This window comes from Ambystoma mexicanum, chromosome 1q (genome assembly GCF_040938575.1).
Source record: "Ambystoma mexicanum isolate Mex_15411 chromosome 1q, UKY_AmexF1_1, whole genome shotgun sequence".
In the NCBI taxonomy this organism is placed as follows: Eukaryota; Metazoa; Chordata; class Amphibia; order Caudata; family Ambystomatidae; genus Ambystoma; species Ambystoma mexicanum.
In genome coordinates this window covers 503638229-503660379 of record NC_090922.1, presented here as the reverse complement: position 1 = coordinate 503660379, position 22151 = coordinate 503638229, and the positions used below count along the sequence as shown (strand labels likewise).

General features: G+C 50.0%; 1 protein-coding gene across 1 annotated transcript in view; it reads left to right on the top strand.

Moving 5' to 3' along the window:
- LOC138529875 (D(2)-like dopamine receptor) overlaps positions 1-22151 on the top strand; it is a 434356-nt gene that overhangs the window by 362050 nt on the left and 50155 nt on the right. The window contains exon 6 of the mRNA XM_069640867.1: positions 3479-3565. Within this exon, the coding sequence (XP_069496968.1) occupies positions 3479-3565 (87 nt within the window). The remainder of the gene's footprint in view (positions 1-3478; positions 3566-22151) is intronic.

The window sequence follows — 22151 nt, the reverse complement described above, 5'->3', positions numbered from 1 at the left end:
TGCTAGTAAAACATTCGGGTTGGGTCCTTGAGGGTTTCATGTCACACCCCACCCATTTGCAATGGTGGATGTATTAATATTAAGTGGTAGTAAATAGGCTGAAGCCCATTTCTCAGCTGTTTTACCATTATAAGGTGATGGTTTGGGGGACCTATGGAAAGAGCTTTAGTCATTAAGGGTCACCGTTGCTACAAGGATGATTGACTGAGAGGCAGATTCAAGGTTATAGATGTGATAACATTCTCAATGAGCCACGTGATGGCAGGGAAACATTTAAACTTTTTATTTGAAAAATAAATAGAAAAAGAGTCAAATGGGGTTCCCGGGCTAGGGGTGGTTCCTGTATCCTTTCCCTTATCCTTGAAGGGTGCTCCCAGACAATGCTCATTGCTCCAAAAGATCTTATTACAATAAGCCAGGGAACCCTTACTGTCTGCTCTGTCCCTATCATAGGGAGGCCTAAAGGCTGAGGCCTTATCTCTCTGACCGCCTCAGGGTCTTCCCATGTGACAGAGTGTATTCTGATTGCCCTGGTGCCCTTTTACTCTGGTTGACCATCTCTCAAACTTTTCCTCACTCTCTTCTCCCGACCGCTGTCTCTTCTTCATCTTTTTGCGCTCTCTCTCACTCTTCTCCAACTCCTTCCAGATCCCTGTACTCTCTACTCTCTGTACCCTGATCTTATCCGCTTCCTTTAAGATTTCACTCCTTCCTACATTATACCTGCCTCTATTCTCCTCCACCCTCCTGCCTCTCACTTTACTATTTTTTTCTCTCTCACACACTCATACTTTCAACCCTACTTCTGCTCTCCCACCCAAACTACCTTTAGGTAGGGCTTTGCTGTACGGATGTCCCCTATCCTATTTTCTTTGATCCTGAAACCTCTAGTAACTAGAACAAGGCCAACCCTTAAATGAAGGGTATCATGTTAGCAGGCCGTCAAAATGTACACTTGCCACTAGCCATTGGTGAGTGATAATTTAGCCTTGCTAAGTAGTAAATTGTGAGCTATGAGCATTTGGCGAGAACTTTGGGGTGGGGGGGGCAAGTGACGTTCTATGTCTGGCTAGTAGCTTGTAACTAGCTTGTCCTCCTCCGTTTGTTTCAGGCTGTCCCAATCTAAAATTCTAGGGAATAATTTAAGAGAAGGAGAGGAGATGATTGAGAGATACATAAGGGCGGTTAGGATCCTGCAGGTGAAGAGAAAGATTTGTTTCATGCCCAAAGGACGAGCGGTGGAGATTGACTGTCCAAATCTGTAATGATACTAACTGGTTTTAAAGCAAATCTGAAAAAAAAACATTTGCTGTATATGGACCAGTCCTGTATTTGGAGGCAGCCTGGCTACCTAACTCCAGAGAGTCACTAATCAATGCCCAAACCTTGTCACAAAAAAACGTTTGTTTATTTTGATTCTGTTGTTTCTATTGGTCTGATTGTAGGCTGAGAATAGGGATAGGGGTGCCCCTTGAACTCTCCCTTCTCAATATGCCAGAGAACAGAGGATAGCAGAGGATAGCAGAGGGATAACGCGCTGGTCTTGGAAGCAAGACGACGCAGAGCAACAGAGGTTTGAATCCCAGATCCGTGCTTAGAAACTAAACTCATGTATGGTATTAGGTGCGTTATAAAAAAAAAAAAAGAAATAGTGGAAAGAGGTTAATAAATGGGAGAAATGGATGGGGTCAGAACAAGGTCGAGGGTGGGACAAGGCTTTGAGGGATGCATTTTGTTTTCTCTGTGCCACTTATGCATGTTTGTTCTCCTAGGTAGGGCAGGGTAAGTTATTGATGTAGAATTGATGTATGTAGAGGAGTGTCTTAGGCTCAAGGAAGAACTATGATGGCAGGCAATGTGTGAATTCGGTCTTGAATTGTAAATGGCCTTAATGATAAGAGAAAGCAGGTTTTGGTATCATCTTATTTGCAGGATTTACGATGTGATACTAACAAGGGGGTGGCATTTTTAATGTGCAATCAACCTATCACAATTAGATCTTTGATGGATTCTTTGGGTTGATAGCAGTGGTAGTACTGGCCTACGGCACAGTCTGGGGATGTGCCGATGGGCCTCTGCATGATGGACAGCCAGAATGTAATTGGGAAAAAGCCTATGTGCCAGAACTAATTTATGGCATAAGAATCCTCAAGATAACAAGACAACAACTGCAGTCCATACTTAATTAAGTCATAGATGAAGGAACACAAACCTGTCAAACTACTCCTGCAGTGGCTGAAATTCTGATTCCCTCCCCTCCCAAGTAGAAATATCTGTTTGAAGGCACTTCGCAGCTTCACAATCACAAGTCCATCAGGATCTCTTAAATGTCAGTCATTCTTCACCTTTTCTCAGTCCAGGACACTTTCACAACTAGGTCATGATTACTCAAGCCCATCCACATCCTTATCTGTTACTGGAGCTAATGTCTCTTGGAATTCACAATAAAGGTTAGGACTAGGAACAGCAGACTCTTATAATCTGTCCTCAACTCCCTAATGGGGAACACAAGCAATGCCTGTGAACGGTCACCCTTCATAACCTAATCCTCATAAAAGCACTTATGCACCCACTCCTCCCTTCTATGAAGAGGCCTCTGGGTAGTCTTAAGAGCTACATCAGCAAACTAAGCTTGATGGTGCCTGCTTTCCTGGTCCCTTCTCTCTCCCCATCCTTCCTGTCCTCCCTCTGCTCATCTCGATAACCCTTTGGAGTAAAATAATTTGCCATACAGCACCAATCATATTTTTCATCACTCTTAACAATAGATCTTATATGTTAGGTTTTACAATGTTATACTGCTTTTTATTCTGTCAATAGGCAGAAATGTGCTTTGCAATTCACAGTATATAATATATATATAATAATTGCTCTTTCATAACTTGCTTGTTACCAACAAGTGGTTTCTAAGCGTAGTATCAGGATTCGAACCTGTGTTGCGTTGCGTTGTCTTGCTTGCAAGACAATGCGTTGCCCCAGAGCTATCCTTCCTCCCCGATGTGGACCAATTTTGTCCCAATTAATTTGTGAGAAAAACTCCCACAAACCTTCTTGAGAGGGGTTTGGGCTGCTTGCTATGTTCACTCGCAATGTTTATGGTGCACGTTGAAGACAAATCCAGGGCCACTTTTGGTTCCCATTCCATATCTCCTCTGCAGCTTTCTTACTCTCTTGCATTCAGTTTCCTTCCCATTGTTTCCGTAATCCCCACTTCCTTCTCGCCACCTCATTTGCTCTGATCTTCGTTTGGTTGTTCATTTCTGCTGTTCTCTCCCTCTTCTTTAATCTGTTCTTGTCTCTCCTTCATTCTTTTTTCTTTCTCCCTACTGCTACACTTTTGCTCTGCTTTCCTCCATTTCTTCTGTTCTACCACTGCTTTACTTTGTCTTACTCTAGTCCTCTTGTTTTCTCTCTTCTCTATTGTATGTCTCCTTCTCTCCTTCCCTATTTCATCTAGCTTTCCTTCCTCTCCCACCAGAATAAGTGCACTCATCCTGAGGACGTAAAGCTCTGCACACTCCTGGTGAAGTCTAACAGAACGTTCCGCTCCTCCCGGAAGAAAGTGGTAAGTAGGCCGATACATTTGTCACCAATGGCTAGGGGTGAGTATTTACAGCACCTTCCACTGGCTTCTGGTGAGGAATTCTCTCTGTACCTACCAAAAATAACTTGCTAGGATTCACTGAAAACGTCCCCAGACATCTAACGGTCAGCCTTCACCACACCAGACACCAACAATAAGTGGTGAGTATTCTACTGTTCAGCCTGAAACTTGTTCAATCTTGAACTAAATTTAGATTCAAACCCTAACGATGCTAGAAGGTTTCATACAAGCGATTTGGCCTCCATGTGGCATCTTCTGGACATCACAGCAGCAGGGGCGAGCTTGGAAGGGGGTAAGAGGGCAATCTCCCCAGGCTGGCTGGGCTGCTGCTGCTTGGGCAAGAGCTTCACTATGTAAAATAACTAAGTAGTTGAAAAAGATAACATTCTTCAGAATCTAGCCCGCTATGAAGGAAGTGAGTGCTGCAAGGCCTGCTCGGCTTCTCTATAGATAGGGTCAGACACTTGTGTTGATTCCAGCTATTTGCCTTGGGTGCTCCACGGTGGGTGAGGGAGAGGGGGAAGAGCCTAGGTCGCAAGCACATGTTCCCCACGTGCCCAGCGGCAATGTATGCCTTTAAACAAAGATTCTGTGACTTTGGATGGAAATGTTGACACCACTTCCGCCATTAACCTGTTACAATCTTCAGCAGCTTATCATAACAAGGAAATAAGGCTTCAAATGTTATTAGTGTTTGTTCTCGGTTTCATTCTGTAAGAATGCTTTCCCTATGCTTGGGCAAATTTGTCGAGCACTAGTGAGTTCATACAAAAAGAGATTTATATCACCCAGAATATCACTATGGATGTTACTATATGGTACTCAACTTTTGGGACATTTAAAAAATATGAACAAAAAATGTAAATTTCAGGTATTAAAATTATTAGTAGACTACAAACTAATAGGCCGATTCATGGAATTAATGTGCGCTGAAATTTTCGGCGCAAGCGTGCGAAAGCGTGCGAATCGCAGTGCAAGTGCGAAAATCGCAGCGAAATCCACGCACAGCGATTCATGGAAGTCCGTAAGCGTGTAAATCCCTGGATGTGAGCTAATATTCTGCGTGGCGCATGCTGGCGCACACGTCTCCAAACAGCGTGCGCTAAGCGCACAGCGAAAGCACACATAGTGCAGCACACACAACAAAAGTAGGCGGAACAGGGGGCGTAAGACGCGGAATGGGGAACAACGCGTGAAAATGTGGGCGTCACGGGGGAAGTACAGGAGGCAAATGCGCGGAACGCCCACACGCGCATCTACAACACGTATTCATGGAATCGAACGGGGCTAATGTGTGTGCCAAAAAAGACGCGCTAATCCGGAAACACGTACGCCAGCAGGAAGCAGGCATACGTGGACCCACGCAGCATAAAAGTGCGTGCAAACAACAAACAAGCTCAGACGCCAAGATGAATATACCGTTCCTAGCAGCAGTGGTCGTGGGATACCGCAGGAGGAGGAGGATAGTCAGGCCCAGAACTTTTACACCCAGAACCAGCCTTTTTGGGATGCCTGATGACCAGGTGTATGGGAGGTACAGGTTTCCACCTCACATAAATCTCGACCTGGTGAGTGAGTGGGAGGATGACCTCACATCACCCACCCTGTGCTCCCAAGCACTCAGCCCCCTGGAGAAGGTCCTCAATATACTGCTCTTCTTGGCCACTGGATCATTTCAGCGGACAAGTGCTATAGTGGGGGGGGGGGGTCAGAGGCCACGCAGTCACGCTGCCTACACCAGGTGTTGGCCATCATAACTCCACGCCCATCAGTCCGCAGGCACATATACCTGCCCAGAACACCTGCAGAAAGGCAGGCTGCCATCCAGGATTTCTACAGGGTGGCACAATTCCCCAAAGTGCTAGGTGCCATTGATTGCACCCATGTGGCTCTACGTCCCCCCAAGGCATCTAAGCAGATCTATAGAAACCGCAAGCACTGGGATTCCATCAACGTGCAATGTGATGCCAAGGGAATCATCACCTCAGTATATGCTAACTATCCAGGGTCCACCCACGACAGTTTCATTTACAGAATGTCAACCCTAAACCGGGACCTAGAAGCTGGACGGCATGGCGATACATGGCTGCTTGGTGAGTATAAATGCCACTGCACATGCATGCATGTCAGATACTGAGTAATGTCACAACCCCACTAAGGATACCCATCACCACCTCCCCAGGGGACAGTGCCTACCCTCTGAGCACCCACATGATGACGCCAATTCGGAACCCCACCACGCCACCCGAGGTAAGATACAACACAGCCGATATTGCAACCCGGGGCATAGTGGAGCGCACATTCGGAGTTCTCACGTCACGCTTTCACTCCCTTGACCGTTCTGGTGGGCAGCTGTTACATGCTCCCCCAGTAGTGTGCAGGATCATAGTGGCAGCATGTGTCCTGCACAACATTGCAACATGCCGGGGCCTGCCGGTGGACATGGTGGTGCCCCCACATCCCCAACCACATGCACGCCCGCTGCACATGGGAGGGGAAAGGGCACGTGGTGAGGGAGCCCGTACGCAGCTGGTGGCTAATTACTTCACATACAATCACACCCCTGTGGAGTGCACACAGCCCTGGCACATACCAGCTGACAATCAATGATGATGACATTAGTGACACTCAACTGTCACAACCATACCATCCTGAAATTGATCACCTGGAAGTGTTACATTGTGTGCATCCCTACCTACCCAAACACCACCAATGCTGTGTCATCAAAAGACATACATCTATGCTGCTAAATTCATTACCCCCTTGCTAAATACAACATGAGAACAGCGCCATGACACCCAACCCCTCCCCAGCTCCACCACCAAACACACCATGGCATGTCATGCAATGTGAAAGCAAGAAAAGCAATGCACAAGACCTGACACAAGCGTCACAAAGTACACTGTCCCTAATGGAAACTGCCCACACACAATATTCTCCCAGTAATGTATAACTAACAGCACACATTACCAAATACTTACCACCAACACAATGCTGCAACACACCATGGAAAAATGCAAAAACATGACAGTACTAAGTTCAAGTAGTGGTAGTCTTACAACCTGAATATGCTAGCACATCGACCCCTTAAACTGTAGAGTGTTGCTGCCACGCAAATGTCTCAGTGTACTGCATACAACATGAACTGCATCTCCAAAGTAGACGCCCTTGTGAAGACATGAGGAAGGAACCTGCAGATTAGGAGGAAGACATGGATGCACAAGCACATATCAATACACCATGCAGTGTACAATACAACAACAATATCCACTAGCGATGTCTACTCAGTATTGACTACATACTGCCCACACAGCTCATGGGAGCCCAACATCACTGTGTAATTCACTGTCACTTGGTCACACCCTTTGCAAGCCCATGGAAACGGGAAGTAGGAGGGGTGTGTGTCTCATGAACCCAAGCATCTAACCCAAACTCAGGACAAGCCTGCATGTGCCCAGCCGGAATACAGTGGATGCCCATGGGAGCCACACAAGGCAACACACTGAAAAAAAAAAATAATCAAAAATCAAAAATGGCCATGTGGGGGCCAAGGGGGGTGGGGGAGGCCACCCAGGAGGTTCGAGGACAGGGTGCACACCAACATCCACCTGCGTGGATGTTGCGAAAAAACAAATACCTTCAATGCTCATGGCCTGCACGGCTATGCCATTGTGGGAGAACTGCTGTCGCTCTGCTCATCCTCCGCTGCTGCATCGGGAGGCGGTGGCACTATGGGAGGCAGCCCACGCAAAGCCCTGTTTTGGTCCTCCATGGCAGCAAGCATGCGGGTCTGGAAGGTCTGAATCTGGAGGATAAAAGTGTGGAGATCCCCATGCAGCACATCACGGGTTGCCTGCATTTCTGCACGCATGGCCTCGTGTGATGCCCGTATCTCCTCACGTGTTGCATGCAGCTCATCTGAGAGCGAACGTGTGAGCTGCTCCAGCTGCTGTTCTGCCCTTAAATTACTGGAAGCCTCAAGTTCAACCAGAGTCTGCCGGAGGTTATGTAGTTCTACCCTCAGGGCTTCCCTGTGGCCCTGGGACTCTATTGATATGGATTCGCACAGAGTCTCCAGTGCCGCCCATCTGTCCCTGTTGGACGCCAACATGTCTTCCCTGTGTGATTGGCAAATGGAGTCTGTTGCCTGCTGTTGTTGCTCCATCTGCCTTTCAGGAGGGATAATGGAAGTGGCCACCCTCTCCATTGCCTGAGCCATCATTTATACTGATGCTGCCTGTTGGGTTGCCATACCGTACATGGAGTTTTCCCATACAGTATTGCCTGGTGGCGCACGGCCACCGCGTTGACGGGCACCACACCTGTTTGGGGCAAGGCAATCTGCACCTTGCTGTGCTGGCACTGCCTGAGGCTGCAGGACTGCATTCCCCCTCTGATCTGCTGGCCCAGTAACAGGATCAGATGCTGTGGAGTGTGACCCTGCATCCGTAACCGCCAAAGTCGGACCTACCAACACTGACATCCCTATAGAGGGTTCCACACCTGGTGCAGGTGGGTTGGACAGAACCGAATCCCTGCCAGAAACACTTAACCTGCGACTACACATAAGTCTCATCATCCGATTCAGCACCTGAATAGAGGTCTGGGGAGGTGCGCCCAGAGACACCCCTGGACAGTATGGTCTGCAGTAACATTGGGTTTTCACCCACCACCACACCACGTCCCCCACTGGTGCCCGGTCGTGCCTGAGATTCCTCCTGGGTCTGCATCATCTCCTCAACCTCAACAGCATCAAGTGCGTCATCACATGCAAAAACATGAAAGACAACAAATGGAAACAGGCATGAGCACCATACCACACACATAGGCTGTGACAAGCCAGAGATCCAGTACATGATTTACACATGTCCCACATGACTATAACCCTGCCATGCATGCACTGTCAAAGAGTTGGAAGTGTAGTCAAAAAGGCAGACACTGGAGAGAGCAAGATGGAAAAGCGACACATTTACAGCAGGTTGGGTAGCACTGGCATCACACATCAGGCTATGAGTGGCATGTTCAATACACATACATGACACATGCCACCACACAGATGTCATGTAGCATAGCCATGTTAAATTACAAAACTACAGCAATATGTTAGTGAATGAGTACTGTCATACATCCATATCACATCGACATGATGCGAAGATTAATGCTGAATAGTGTTGCTAAATATGCATGTGCCACACACTGAAACACATCCAGTGTCCAATAATACAATCATTGTGGGCTGATCAATGGTTGGTCACTTTAACATTACAGGAAACATCTGTCATGTTGCACATGCAAACAGGCCCTAATAAAATATTTCTGCAGCCCAATACTCCATCGGCCTGAATGTTGTAATCATTAACATAACCAGGTAAAAATTGTGGCCCAGTGTGGGCTGTAAACAATGACCGATGCATATCACATATGTTGCAATAGGGCAGAAAAATGCATAGTAAGAATGGGTGAGTGGAAACCATCAGCCTGAATGAACACTTACAAAATCTGAACAATGTAGTTGCAAGATGACAGTTGAAGGTAAAGTCCAGTAATGTGGCCCTAATTGGCAACTGTGGGCAGAAGGGATACAGTCATACCCAAATCCAAGACACGTGAATGTATGGGAGGAAACAAACGGGTGACCCATAACACTCAGGAGTACACACCCTCACCTGGCACTCAATCAGAACCGTCACCCAAACAACATGCACATGGATTACACACACACGCATGGGCACTCACCGGACAATGCATCGTAATCAGGTACATCTCCCACACCTTGGATCTGTTCCTCTGTGACGAAGGTCCCAGCAACAGACTCATGTTCAGTGAGTTTGTTGTCCTCTTGTGGAGACCGACCGCCAGTCACCAGAGTAGCGCCATGATTTGAGGCCAGCTTGTTCTTTGCTCTGTGTTTCAGGTCATTCCACTGCTTGTAGCAATCATCAGCTGTGCGCCTCACAAATCCAAGGGCACTTATGCGGTCCGCGATGGTCTGCCAGTGTGCCCTACGTTGACCAGGTGTGGTCTTGCACCCTGGCAATTGGGGGTGAAAGGGGTAGGGTACTAGATGGAATTCGTACCCTAGTGCTCTAGCAAGGCTGTCTGTGACCCTTGGGGCAAGATGACGGGTCACACAATGCACAGGCACCCCAAAAACAAAAAGTAACGTGCATGCAACCCTGCATAGACCATGTGCGTACTACGCTGTGGCACCCAGAAACACAAAAACAAGCGTACGCATGTTACACGCAGTCTACAATGACCTCTGAAGGGATACGCAACACACGGGGCAAGCACAGTTGGTAAATGCGTGCGCGACTCACCGTCTGCCTGGAAAAAGAGCATGAAAAAAACATGCGTAGGCAGCACCCCCGCCAAAAGAAGAACTGTACGCTGTCTGAGGAGACAGGACAAAAGAAGAAGTGAAAGCTGTTTGAGGAAACGGGCCCAAAAAAAATTAAGAACGCTGTCAGAGGTAACAGGGAGTACGAACTTGAAACGCTGTGAAGTAATCGCGTGTGAACCGACAAGAAGTACAGAATTCACCCACTCGCTCTCCACGAAAAGCACATACAAGGGAATGGGGTCCTACACGTACCTTTCAAAGCGACCCACACATACAGCGTCACTTACGCGTGTACGCGCCAAGGCCCTTTCCTCAAATTACACGAGCTGACACTCGGACGTGCAGTTTTTGGACATGTACGATGAACATGCACCTGTGTTGATGGAAACACCCGCGCACGTCACGTCACTTACGCGCATAGGCCCTTTTCTCGGATTACACGCATCCACACGCGGACATGCAGTATTTTCACGTGCGCTGGACCACTATGCCCAAGTCACGAGGGAAACGCCCGCGCGAGTCACGTCACAGAAGTGCTTACGCGCTAAGGGCCTTTGATCCAATGAAACCGCGTACGTGTGCTGACGCGCTTACGCGCGAAGGGCCTTTCCTCGAATTACACGCTGACGTGCATGATTTTCACGTGCCAAATCACTCGGTATCAAGCTGGCCACGCAACAACACAGAAGACCACGCTCCTGCCCAGAAGGCCGAATTACTGCCCCCCAGATCCCCGAGCACGCTCCCACCTGCCATCTGCTGCTGCCTGACTGCCTGCTGCCCACGTGCCCTGCTATTTGCTGCCTGCACATCAGCCAGGGGTGCAGTTGCTGTGACCACCCCTGCTGGAACCGAAGACTCCCGACTGGGATACCATCGCTCCACAGCCCAGCCCCAGAACCCAGTTGCCCACCCACTCCTGCCTCTGGGGTTGCCATGTCGGGCACAACACCATCTGGCACCACTGGCAACCCCCAGCTAGAGAGTCAGAGGGCCACCAGCTTCAGTGCCAGGGAAGTTGGTGTCCTGGTGGAGCAGTATGATGCCCTCTTTGGAAGTTTGCGTGCCGACAATGAAGGACGGACCAGGATCTGGATGGACATCGTGACTGCCATCAACGCGGAGGGCGTGGCAGTCTGCGACTTACAACATGTCAAGAAGCGCTGGGAGAACTTCAGGTCCAGGACCCTCAACAAGGCCCGGCGCCTCTTGAAGGCAGCGGATGCCATGGGGTGCCGGGGCCACCTGTCTGACCACCAGATGAGGTTCATGGAACACATATGCCCAGCGCTCCACGTCCAGGTCCTTGAGAGGCAGACCCGTCTGGAGTCGATCGGTAAGTGTACATGCATACTGATAGGACGCTTTGCGTGTGGTGGTGTGCCAGTAGTGTGAAGGTTGCACATGTGTTTTCGTAGAGCCATGTAGGGATGTGTATGAACAGGGGCGTGAGGTGCCACATGTGAGTCCTTTTAGGTGTGAGACACATCAACGGTGTATGTGTTGGTAAGCATGCAGTGCAAATGCAGGTTTGGGAGCACACATGTTTGAATTTCTGTGTATGTACGTTGGCATGGTTGTGGTGTCACACATGGATGGTGGTTCCTGCTGCATGTATCTTCACTGTGTACATGTGCATGTGTGTGTATTTGACAAGTGTGCAACTGTGATGCAACATGGATGCACATGACACTGATATGTAGAAGGCTGAATGCCAGATGTGACATGTATGGCGATCGCATCACTGCGACAATTGGAGGAGATGTAGACATGCATGTAAGTGTGGTGGCGTGTGTGCATGTCTAGTGCACTCCGTGTTTCATGTGATGTCAGGCTCACCTTCGGCTGTTCATGCTGTTGTATGTGTATGGATGTTGCTGCCTGGTGCAATATTGCTGTGGAAATGCTCATGTGTGTGAGTTGAAATTACATGTGTGTCGTGGAGTGTGATGCCATGTCTGAAGTTTGACACTGCCACTCATGTGCAACTGTCATGTGTGTATCAGTCCATTGTACAGTGCCCTGATGTCTGTGTTTTATCTCTCCCTGTCTGCAGCGTCAACTGATGAAGAGGGCGGAGAGGGTGCTGTGGAGCACAGCGGCAGGGATCGCACCACCAGCTGGAGACACAAGGCCCGGCTCCACTCCCAGATTGTCATCTCATCGGGGAGTGAGGAGTGTGGTGCCGTGTCCCAGGCCGCAGCTGCCGAGGGTATGTCCAAGAGGCAGAGGTCGGAGGTGGACTCCTCGGCAGCAGAAGGGGCAGCTGAGACCCCACAGGGAGGAAGATGGCACAGAGTCATCCAGGTTGGGGGAGGGTTTGGTGGAGGAGGAGGCCGCGGAAGGGACACACATGGGGTCTGGAGGTGGGGATTCCACTGGTGCTAGTGGTGCAGTGCAGGGCAGGGACAGGAGGCAGCACAGGCAGCCGTGGAGGTGCCTGTGTGTAATCCTGTCCCTAATCCTGTCACTGCATCATCTGGCACCAGCAGGGATGCCTACGTCCAGACCCATTTTCAGGGAGGGGATGAGCGCACAACAACAACAACTGGCCTTCCTCTCCCTGCGGACGTGGCTATCCGGGACTGTGTTGAGCCTGTCCTGGCTGGGATAGCGTTGCGTCAACGGGGCATGCAAGGTGACCTGCACTCTTTTCGTGGAGAGACTGCACGTCGTCTTGCATGCCTCTTTGACCACGTTGACCTACTGAGACAGGTCACCGGTGCTGGATTCCTCTGTGTGCTGGACCTTCTTGTGACCCCTTCCTCACCTGAACCCCCTACGCGCCAGTCGTCCTCCATGCCATCTTCCCACCCATGTATCACCTGGGTACCCTGTGGAGATGCCCCTGACCCAGCGGCCAGGCTGGTGGAGGACACATCCCTGCCACAGTTGGGAGTCGGACGTCCAGCAGGAGTGGCCACCACAACAACTGAACCCCAGCCGGAGGAGGACATGCAGGCAGCAAGAGCCAGGGCGCAGGCACAGGCACAGCAGCAGCAAAATGGTGGGAGCAATGATGGCTCGGGGCCTTCTACATCGGAGGGGCAGGCATCGGCCATAGGGCAGGAGGACCCCGGATTTCAAGTGTCTTCTGTGTGGCAGCGGTTGGGCCACGCCATAGATGCGGATCTGCAGCGGGCGGAAGAGGCACGGCTCACAATGGTCAGGGCAGAGAATTCCATGCGGAGGGCCCTGAGGCGGGCCGAGTGCCTTGAGGCAATTCGCAGGGAGTTGGATGTGAACATGTCATCGTCCCTGCGAACCCTCGGGGCCATGGAAGAGGACCGCCTCCAGGACATTGAGCGGGTGTTTGATGATGCCCTGGCCCGGGACATCAAAAAGTGAGCCGTCGGATTAGCCCGCTGCCATTGTAAATAGTTAGTGTTAGGTTTCCTTTCCGTTTTTGTTTATTTTGGGCCTCTTGGACAATGCACCACATTTTTGTACATAGTTCTTTATTAGGTAGTGTTTTTTGTAGGTTTCGTTTCATTTGTTGGGCTCATTGACCCTGGATTGGTGATTTGTATATAGTTGAAAAGTGGATGTTTCTCGTTTTTATTTTAATTTCACCATGGCGCAATGGATTTCATATATTGTTTTTCCCTTGGATTTGCTTTGTTGGACTGAGACTTTGGACACATTTTCATTTGGATTTCTTTGGATTCTGATTTCATGTTTTTTATTTTTTTCCGGACACGCTGCATTTTATTTCTTATTCCCATTATTGAGGGTTTTTTTTCCAACACATTTTTCTTTCATACTTCGATGTGTGCTATTCTCTCATTGGTTTCATGCATGTCATGATATGGGTTTTCACATTCACTTGCACCCATTATGTGTGTGTGACGGACATGTATTCATGTACATTTGCCATTCGGGTTGTATCATGTAATGGCCATTTCCCTGTGGGTGGATGCAATACTTGTTTGGGTCTTTGGACTGGGGTGGCGTGGGTGTAATGTGGGTGGCCATGAGGCCCATGATTGAGGATTGTCATGACGTGGTTGCTGGGAGACATGTGTGGGACATGTGTGGGGGCCTGCTGGCAGGTGCCCCTGACTGCTGGAGGGTGGGGGTGCAGGGGGACATGTGTGGGGGCCTGCTGGCAAGTGCCCCTGACTGCTGGGGGGTGGGGTGCTGGGGGACATGTGTGGGGGCCTGCTGGCAGGTGCCCCTGAATGCTGGGGGGTGGGGGTGCAGGGGGACATGGGTGGGGGCCTGCTGGCAGGTGCCCCTCACTGCTGGGGAGTGGGGGTGCTGGGGGACATGTGTGGGACATGAGTGGGGGTCTGCTGGCAGGTGCCCCTGACTGCTGGGGGGTGGGGTGCAGGGGGACATGAGCGGGGGCCTGCTGGCAGGTGCCCTGACTGCTGGGGTTTGGGGGTGCTGGGGGGCATGTGTGAGACATGAGTGGGGGCCTGCTGGCAGGTGCCCCCGACTGCTGGGGGGTGGGGGTGCAGGGGGACATGTGTGGGGGCCTGCTGGCAGGTGCCCCTGACCGCTGGGGGGTGGGGGTGCTGGGGGACATGTGTGGGGGCCTGATTGCAGGTGCCCCTGACTGCTGGGGGTGGGGGTGCAGGGGGACATGAGTGGGGGCCTGCTGGCAGGTGCCCCTCACTGCTGGGAGGCGGGGGTGCTGGGGGAGTTGCTGATCACTAGTGCAAGGTGACATGTGACTTGGCTGGGGGGCATGCCCATGGTGGATGGGCTGCCTGCGGGACATGACCAGGGGTGCAGGGTAGTCCCCTGTGGTGTGGGCTGCCTGCCGGGGCCGTGGAGGGTGTAGAGGGAACAACTGGGAGGACCCACACTGCCAGTTCACGTGTAGGACTCCCCGCGCACCCCCGAAATTCACGTACCCCGTTCTGACAGCAAAATCGTGTGTGAAACTTCACGCGAAGCCCAGTTATTCACGTTCCCCTCTCCAATCGCGTGTGAAACTTCCCGCACACCCCAGGAATACACGTACCCCACTCGCACAGGGCATTTCACGTGTGAAACTTCCCGCGCACCCCCGAAATAGAAGTTCCCCTATCCAATCGCGTGTGAAACTTCCCACACACCCCAGGAATACACGTACCCCACTCGCACAGGGCATTTCGCGTGTGAAACTTCCAGCGGACCCCTGAAATACACGTTCCCCTCTCCAATCGTGTGTGAAACTTCCCGCGCACCCCAGGAATACACGTACCCCACTCACACAAGGCCTATCGCATGTGAAACTTCCCACGCACCCAAGGAATACACGTACCCCACTCTCACAGGGCATTTCGCGTGTGAAACTTCCCACGCACCCCCGAAATACACGTTCCCCTCTCCAATCGCGTGTGAAACATCCCGCGCACCCCAGGAATACACGTACCCCACTCGCACAGGGCATTTCGCGTGTGAAACTTCCCGCGCACCCCCGAAATACACGTTCCCCTCTCCAATCACGTGTGAAACTCTCCGCGCACCCCAGGAATACATGTACCCCACTCGCACAGGGCCCATCGCGTGTGAAACATCCTGCGCACCCCAGGAATACACGTACCCCACTCGCACAGGGCATTTCGCATGTGAAACTTCCCGCAAACCCGTTATACACATACCCCGTTCCAATCGTGTGTGACACTCCCCGTGCAGTGGCGTGCATGTATTTGGAGGGGTGCGCGGGGAGTTTTACAGGCGTTTTCGTGGTTGGGGGCCTGTGCGCCATGTATGGGATTTGTGCACTGTGCATGGCGCACAGGGAGGGGTTGGGGGCCTAACTGGCGCTGCTGCAGGGTCGCTACGCCACTCTGCGCCACGGCTGGTTTTGGAAGCTAAAATCCATGAATACGCTGTGCGCAGAAATGGATATTAGCGCACGCGGCTGGCGCAGAAATTTGCACGCGCACACTGTGCGCCAGCCGCGTGCGCCACTTGTGCTCTGAATTCTTTGAGTTACCCCCTAAGGGTTTGGTAGTTCGGTGGATTTTTTCATGAAATACTGCTGGAGAAAGTTGCCACCTCCACTGGTGGGATTTTTCAAAATTCAGCAATTCAGGGTTTACCACCAAAATAGGAGGTATTTGAGGAATATATCCTGAAGCATTTTAGAAATACCAGCATCTATTTACACAAAAAGATATTTTTTAAAACATTTATTTTGGCTATTTCTACCTTCTCTGAGGCTACTGTACATTTTGCTATGAAAAAAAGGGCCAATTGTGGCACTACATGGGTATTGTGGTTATGGTGGCATCAGAGATGTTTACCTTTTCACCCCCTTACCATGGCCCCCACCCTCCAGCAGTGCCCCTGACTGCTGGAGGGTGGGGGTGCAGGGGGACATGTGTGGGGGCCTGCTGGCAAGTGCCCCTGACTGCTGGGGGGTGGGGTGCTGGGGGACATGTGTGGGGGCCTGCTGGCAGGTGCCCCTGAATGCTGGGGGGTGGGGGTGCAGGGGGACATGGGTGGGGGCCTGCTGGCAGGTGCCCCTCACTGCTGGGGAGTGGGGGTGCTGGGGGACATGTGTGGGACATGAGTGGGGGTCTGCTGGCAGGTGCCCCTGACTGCTGGGGGGTGGGGTGCAGGGGGACATGAGCGGGGGCCTGCTGGCAGGTGCCCTGACTGCTGGGGTTTGGGGGTGCTGGGGGGCATGTGTGAGACATGAGTGGGGGCCTGCTGGCAGGTGCCCCCGACTGCTGGGGGGTGGGGGTGCAGGGGGACATGTGTGGGGGCCTGCTGGCAGGTGCCCCTGACCGCTGGGGGGTGGGGGTGCTGGGGGACATGTGTGGGGGCCTGATGGCAGGTGCCCCTGACTGCTGGGGGTGGGGGTGCAGGGGGACATGAGTGGGGGCCTGCTGGCAGGTGCCCCTCACTGCTGGGAGGCGGGGGTGCTGGGGGAGTTGCTGATCACTAGTGCAAGGTGACATGTGACTTGGCTGGGGGGCATGCCCATGGTGGATGGGCTGCCTGCGGGACATGACCAGGGGTGCAGGGTAGTCCCCTGTGGTGTGGGCTGCCTGCCGGGGCCGTGGAGGGTGTAGAGGGAACAACTGGGAGGACCCACACTGCCAGTTCACGTGTAGGACTCCCCGCGCACCCCCGAAATTCACGTACCCCGTTCTGACAGCAAAATCGTGTGTGAAACTTCACGCGAAGCCCAGTTATTCACGTTCCCCTCTCCAATCGCGTGTGAAACTTCCCGCACACCCCAGGAATACACGTACCCCACTCGCACAGGGCATTTCACGTGTGAAACTTCCCGCGCACCCCCGAAATAGAAGTTCCCCTATCCAATCGCGTGTGAAACTTCCCACACACCCCAGGAATACACGTACCCCACTCGCACAGGGCATTTCGCGTGTGAAACTTCCAGCGGACCCCTGAAATACACGTTCCCCTCTCCAATCGTGTGTGAAACTTCCCGCGCACCCCAGGAATACACGTACCCCACTCACACAAGGCCTATCGCATGTGAAACTTCCCACGCACCCAAGGAATACACGTACCCCACTCTCACAGGGCATTTCGCGTGTGAAACTTCCCACGCACCCCCGAAATACACGTTCCCCTCTCCAATCGCGTGTGAAACATCCCGCGCACCCCAGGAATACACGTACCCCACTCGCACAGGGCATTTCGCGTGTGAAACTTCCCGCGCACCCCCGAAATACACGTTCCCCTCTCCAATCACGTGTGAAACTCTCCGCGCACCCCAGGAATACATGTACCCCACTCGCACAGGGCCCATCGCGTGTGAAACATCCTGCGCACCCCAGGAATACACGTACCCCACTCGCACAGGGCATTTCGCATGTGAAACTTCCCGCAAACCCGTTATACACATACCCCGTTCCAATCGTGTGTGACACTCCCCGTGCAGTGGCGTGCATGTATTCGGAGGGGTGCGCGGGGAGTTTTACAGGCGTTTTCGTGGTTGGGGGCCTGTGCGCCATGTATGGGATTTGTGCACTGTGCATGGCGCACAGGGAGGGGTTGGGGGCCTAACTGGCGCTGCTGCAGGGTCGCTACGCCACTCTGCGCCACGGCTGGTTTTGGAAGCTAAAATCCATGAATACGCTGTGCGCAGAAATGGATATTAGCGCACGCGGCTGGCGCAGAAATTTGCACGCGCACACTGTGCGCCAGCCGCGTGCGCCACTTGTGCTCTGAATTCTTTGAGTTACCCCCTAAGGGTTTGGTAGTTCGGTGGATTTTTTCATGAAATACTGCTGGAGAAAGTTGCCACCTCCACTGGTGGGATTTTTCAAAATTCAGCAATTCAGGGTTTACCACCAAAATAGGAGGTATTTGAGGAATATATCCTGAAGCATTTTAGAAATACCAGCATCTATTTACACAAAAAGATATTTTTTAAAACATTTATTTTGGCTATTTCTACCTTCTCTGAGGCTACTGTACATTTTGCTATGAAAAAAAGGGCCAATTGTGGCACTACATGGGTATTGTGGTTATGGTGGCATCAGAGATGTTTACCTTTTCACCCCCTTACCATGGCCCTTTGTAAAAGCATGTGTCACAGTATTCAAGGGAAGGGCCTTCACTTCCATACTGTAAAATAAAAAAAGGTTAGAAAACAATTGGGACCAATTTTTGATTTTTTTACCTCCACCTATTGGGTGGAGTTAAAAAAAAGGCAGATTGTCAGCAGAAAGTCTGCCTAAAATACGGTAGCCAGTTTTCCCATGAAATACCACCAATGGAATTTGACTTAGTTGGGTGGACAGTACAATTGGCAGTATTTGCCAAATACTGACAATTTCTTACGGTTACCATCCAACTCTGAATGACCCCTTAACTCTGTGATCGATTTTTCATTGTCTTGTCCAAAACACTCTTATGTGACCACCAAAAGACACAACTATAATTCAACAACATATTCACATATAAATACATAATCACATGAACAAAGCTACATGCTTCTACATACTCAAGTAGTGATGTGTCAGAAATACACTCAGACACATCACCACAGTCACACACACTTAAACAAACATACGCATACACTCCACTTTCTTTGTAAACACAAATAAATATGACCGGTTGCTCACCAGATGCCAGGTTGACACCCCTCGCAGTTCCCTCTGCTTCCATGAACTTCAATATGCAGTTGATATTCTGAGAAAGTGCATCTTGGGAGCACAATAAAAGCAGAGTCCCCTTGGCGTCTTTCACTCTGTATTTTCCAAGTGCAGATTCCATAACATAGCCAAAGGCTGCGGAAAGACTCTGACCACAGCTTCTTCGCAAGTCTTAAAATGTATTGTAAGGAAGGGAACCAAATGGGCATCAAGGGTGTGGTGCAAGAGAACGGCACCAGAGGGAGCTGGTTAAGGAAAATAGGTTAAATGAGACGGATGAACAAATCTAGAAATGTAGATCAGCTAATTGAGTAACTATTGCTGAGATCTGTGCCTGACCCGTATGCCACTATATCTAATTGTGGCACTGGCTTGACCTCTTTCTTTTTCTGACGAAGTGATGCATACATGCTTTATGAACATATGTTTCAATTAAGAGTACTCTTATATTTTATCAGGTTGCTTTATCACGTGACTTGGTGCTTTGAAAGACACATTTAATGAACAGTGTATTAGTTTAACCCTTGAATAACAACTTTGCAGAACACATTTGTTGGTTCTAACATTGAACATGGAATATGAGATGATGAAGTCTCCTTTGCGATCTAAATTTGAAACTGTGTGTCCGTACATTATGGGATCCTGAGCAAATCGCTTTTCATCACTGTGCCTTATTTCCCTTAACTATCTGGAGGGACAATCTCACTCATATGGCTTTATATTCTATAGTGTTACCCCATAAACTATATTTTAACCATGTATATAATGCATCCTGGTGGGGAGTCAGGATGCCAAGTGAGTTTCTGATGTTGTGGGGGGTGGCTAGACAGGGTCCCAGGTATGTGTCTTGTGTTGTAGGGTGGGGAGACAGAAGCCAATTTAGTGCGTGTTTGGCATTGGGAGAAAAGCCAGACCCACTGCTCAGCTCTACCAATACATTCTCTTGCTTTTCCACCCCTTAAATTTGTATAAAACTAAATATGTAATGGGATAGGATGAGAAGGGAGGAGATACGGCCTGCTGTCAAATTGCAAACTGGGTCATGAGGAAACCTGGGTTCAAAGTTCAGATTTTCCATTTCACCAAACTAAAGTTTGTATTGTTTTCCATGTGTTTTGCTTGCACCGTGAACCTCCCTCAAGAGCAGCAGGGCGCTTTACAACAGGAGGGTGCCAGTATTGGACATGGCTTTTTATATATTAGTGCAGTACTGTTGGTGGTGGGAGAGAGGGATTTTGTATTCATCCTGCAGGTATTGATGAAACAGACACTTTAGTGTTTTGTGGATCTGGAGGATGATGGGGGCATTTCAAGCCTCTATCCAGATTGAGTTCCAGATGGTCGGGACGTTGCAGGAGTGAACTGTTTACGAGTCTTCTCTTTAGAGGCCAGTTTAGACTCCTGTTGGGGTGGCCCCAAAATCCCAGATAAGCCCAGAGATATCGAACTCAGTCCAAACAAGACTCAATGACAGGGCAGACAAAGTGCATGGCAAAACACAGCTTTATTCACATTAAGACAAAGCCGGGACCGCATACAAGTATTCAAATATTGCTGCTCTCAACATGTTAATCAAAAACAAGTGCTTAAGTATTAGAAATGTGTCATCAATGACGTCACAACATGATCTCAGTTCACAAAACCTATGGGGACTAGGGATTGGTTAGTGGGGTTGGCTACATATAGATTCCATAGGGGTTAAACATTTAATTGGGTTACAAGTATCTGATGGCTCCATCTGCAGCCACTCCTATATTGATAAAGGTTAAACGACATCATCTGTACGACAAGTGGTTGGTAGGCATGCTAGTTCATGGGCGGCGTGACAACAAGAATTTTGATAGGTTGGCTCCTTACTAACCAACCTTGGACACTTGACGGGTCCTCAAGATATGAGCCAGACATACAGTAGGGGGAAAGAGGCCCATGGACGGCTCTTCTTTCAATGAAAAGGTAACACCCCTCATTCTCAGGCCATAAGACCAGGCAATGCCTTTGTACTTGTTCTTATGCAGTGATTTGTGTTTATGTGTGCTTTTAGGGAGCATCGTAGGTGTCCTGTCATTGTTTTCTTCTAATTAATGGCCAGTGTTGTCTGTGTATGGGGCACCTGCGAAGAGACCATGTATGAAATTGAATTACCTTCTATTCACTGAGGTTTTCTCTTGCCACCATGGACACTAGTTACTCTTCATGGAGTCTTTTGGCTTACTGTTTTGCTACACCTGGCTAGCAAAGACTGGTTGTGCTTTTATAAAACCTTAATCTGGGAGAATACTGCTTGCGTCTTGGAAACCGTTATCTCGTGCCTTCGTGCCGGTGTCCCCATCCTCGCTTATTTCCTCTAACCTTGGTACTTGTTGTCAGCTACTGTCTGAGCTCGGCAGGGATATGCGTTTTTGTGAATATAGCCTTTTAATATTTTCGATAAAGCCTTGAGTCCTTTCATATCTCTGAGACGTTCAGTGGCATCCATCTTTAAGAAGATGGCTGCCTAACTACGCTCTTGTTTCTATGTTAGTGAGCTATACTACCGTGTCGCTCATGTTGCATTCACCCTATACATTGGTCATGTTAGTGTTCTTCAGGTCTGTGGATGCTATGTTAGTATTCTTAATGTCTAAATGCATATATTACCTATTGTAAGTGTTCTAAATGTGGAGTACATGGTTGCTTCATGTCTAATCCATGCGCTTTTTACTGTTACAACATTAGTTTGAATGCTTTTGTCATCTGCAGCTCGCATTGTCCGCAAGCCCTGCTGTACCATTGGGGGGGAGTAAGGGTGGAATGGATGTCTCAGGGAGTAATAACTCTCCCCTTTGCGTTATTGGTGCGGGGAGGAGCATAAACTAGGGATGATGTATTCATCTGCCTTCCAACACTCCTCTATATAGTTTTGCTATGTGAGGTGCAAGTGTTTTGATGATCCATCTGTGATTCATTACATTTTTTATTTGATCTTGGCGGGTGGGAGAGCCAGTGAAGATTGCACAGAGTTGGAGAGATGCAGATGAATTTGCGGGCACCTGTAGTGAGGCAGGTTGCAGTAAGGTTGACAGATGTGCAGGTGCAAGCCCAGTAAGCCGAGAGTTTCCCTCTATCAATGTGCGAGACAATGAGGGCTTGG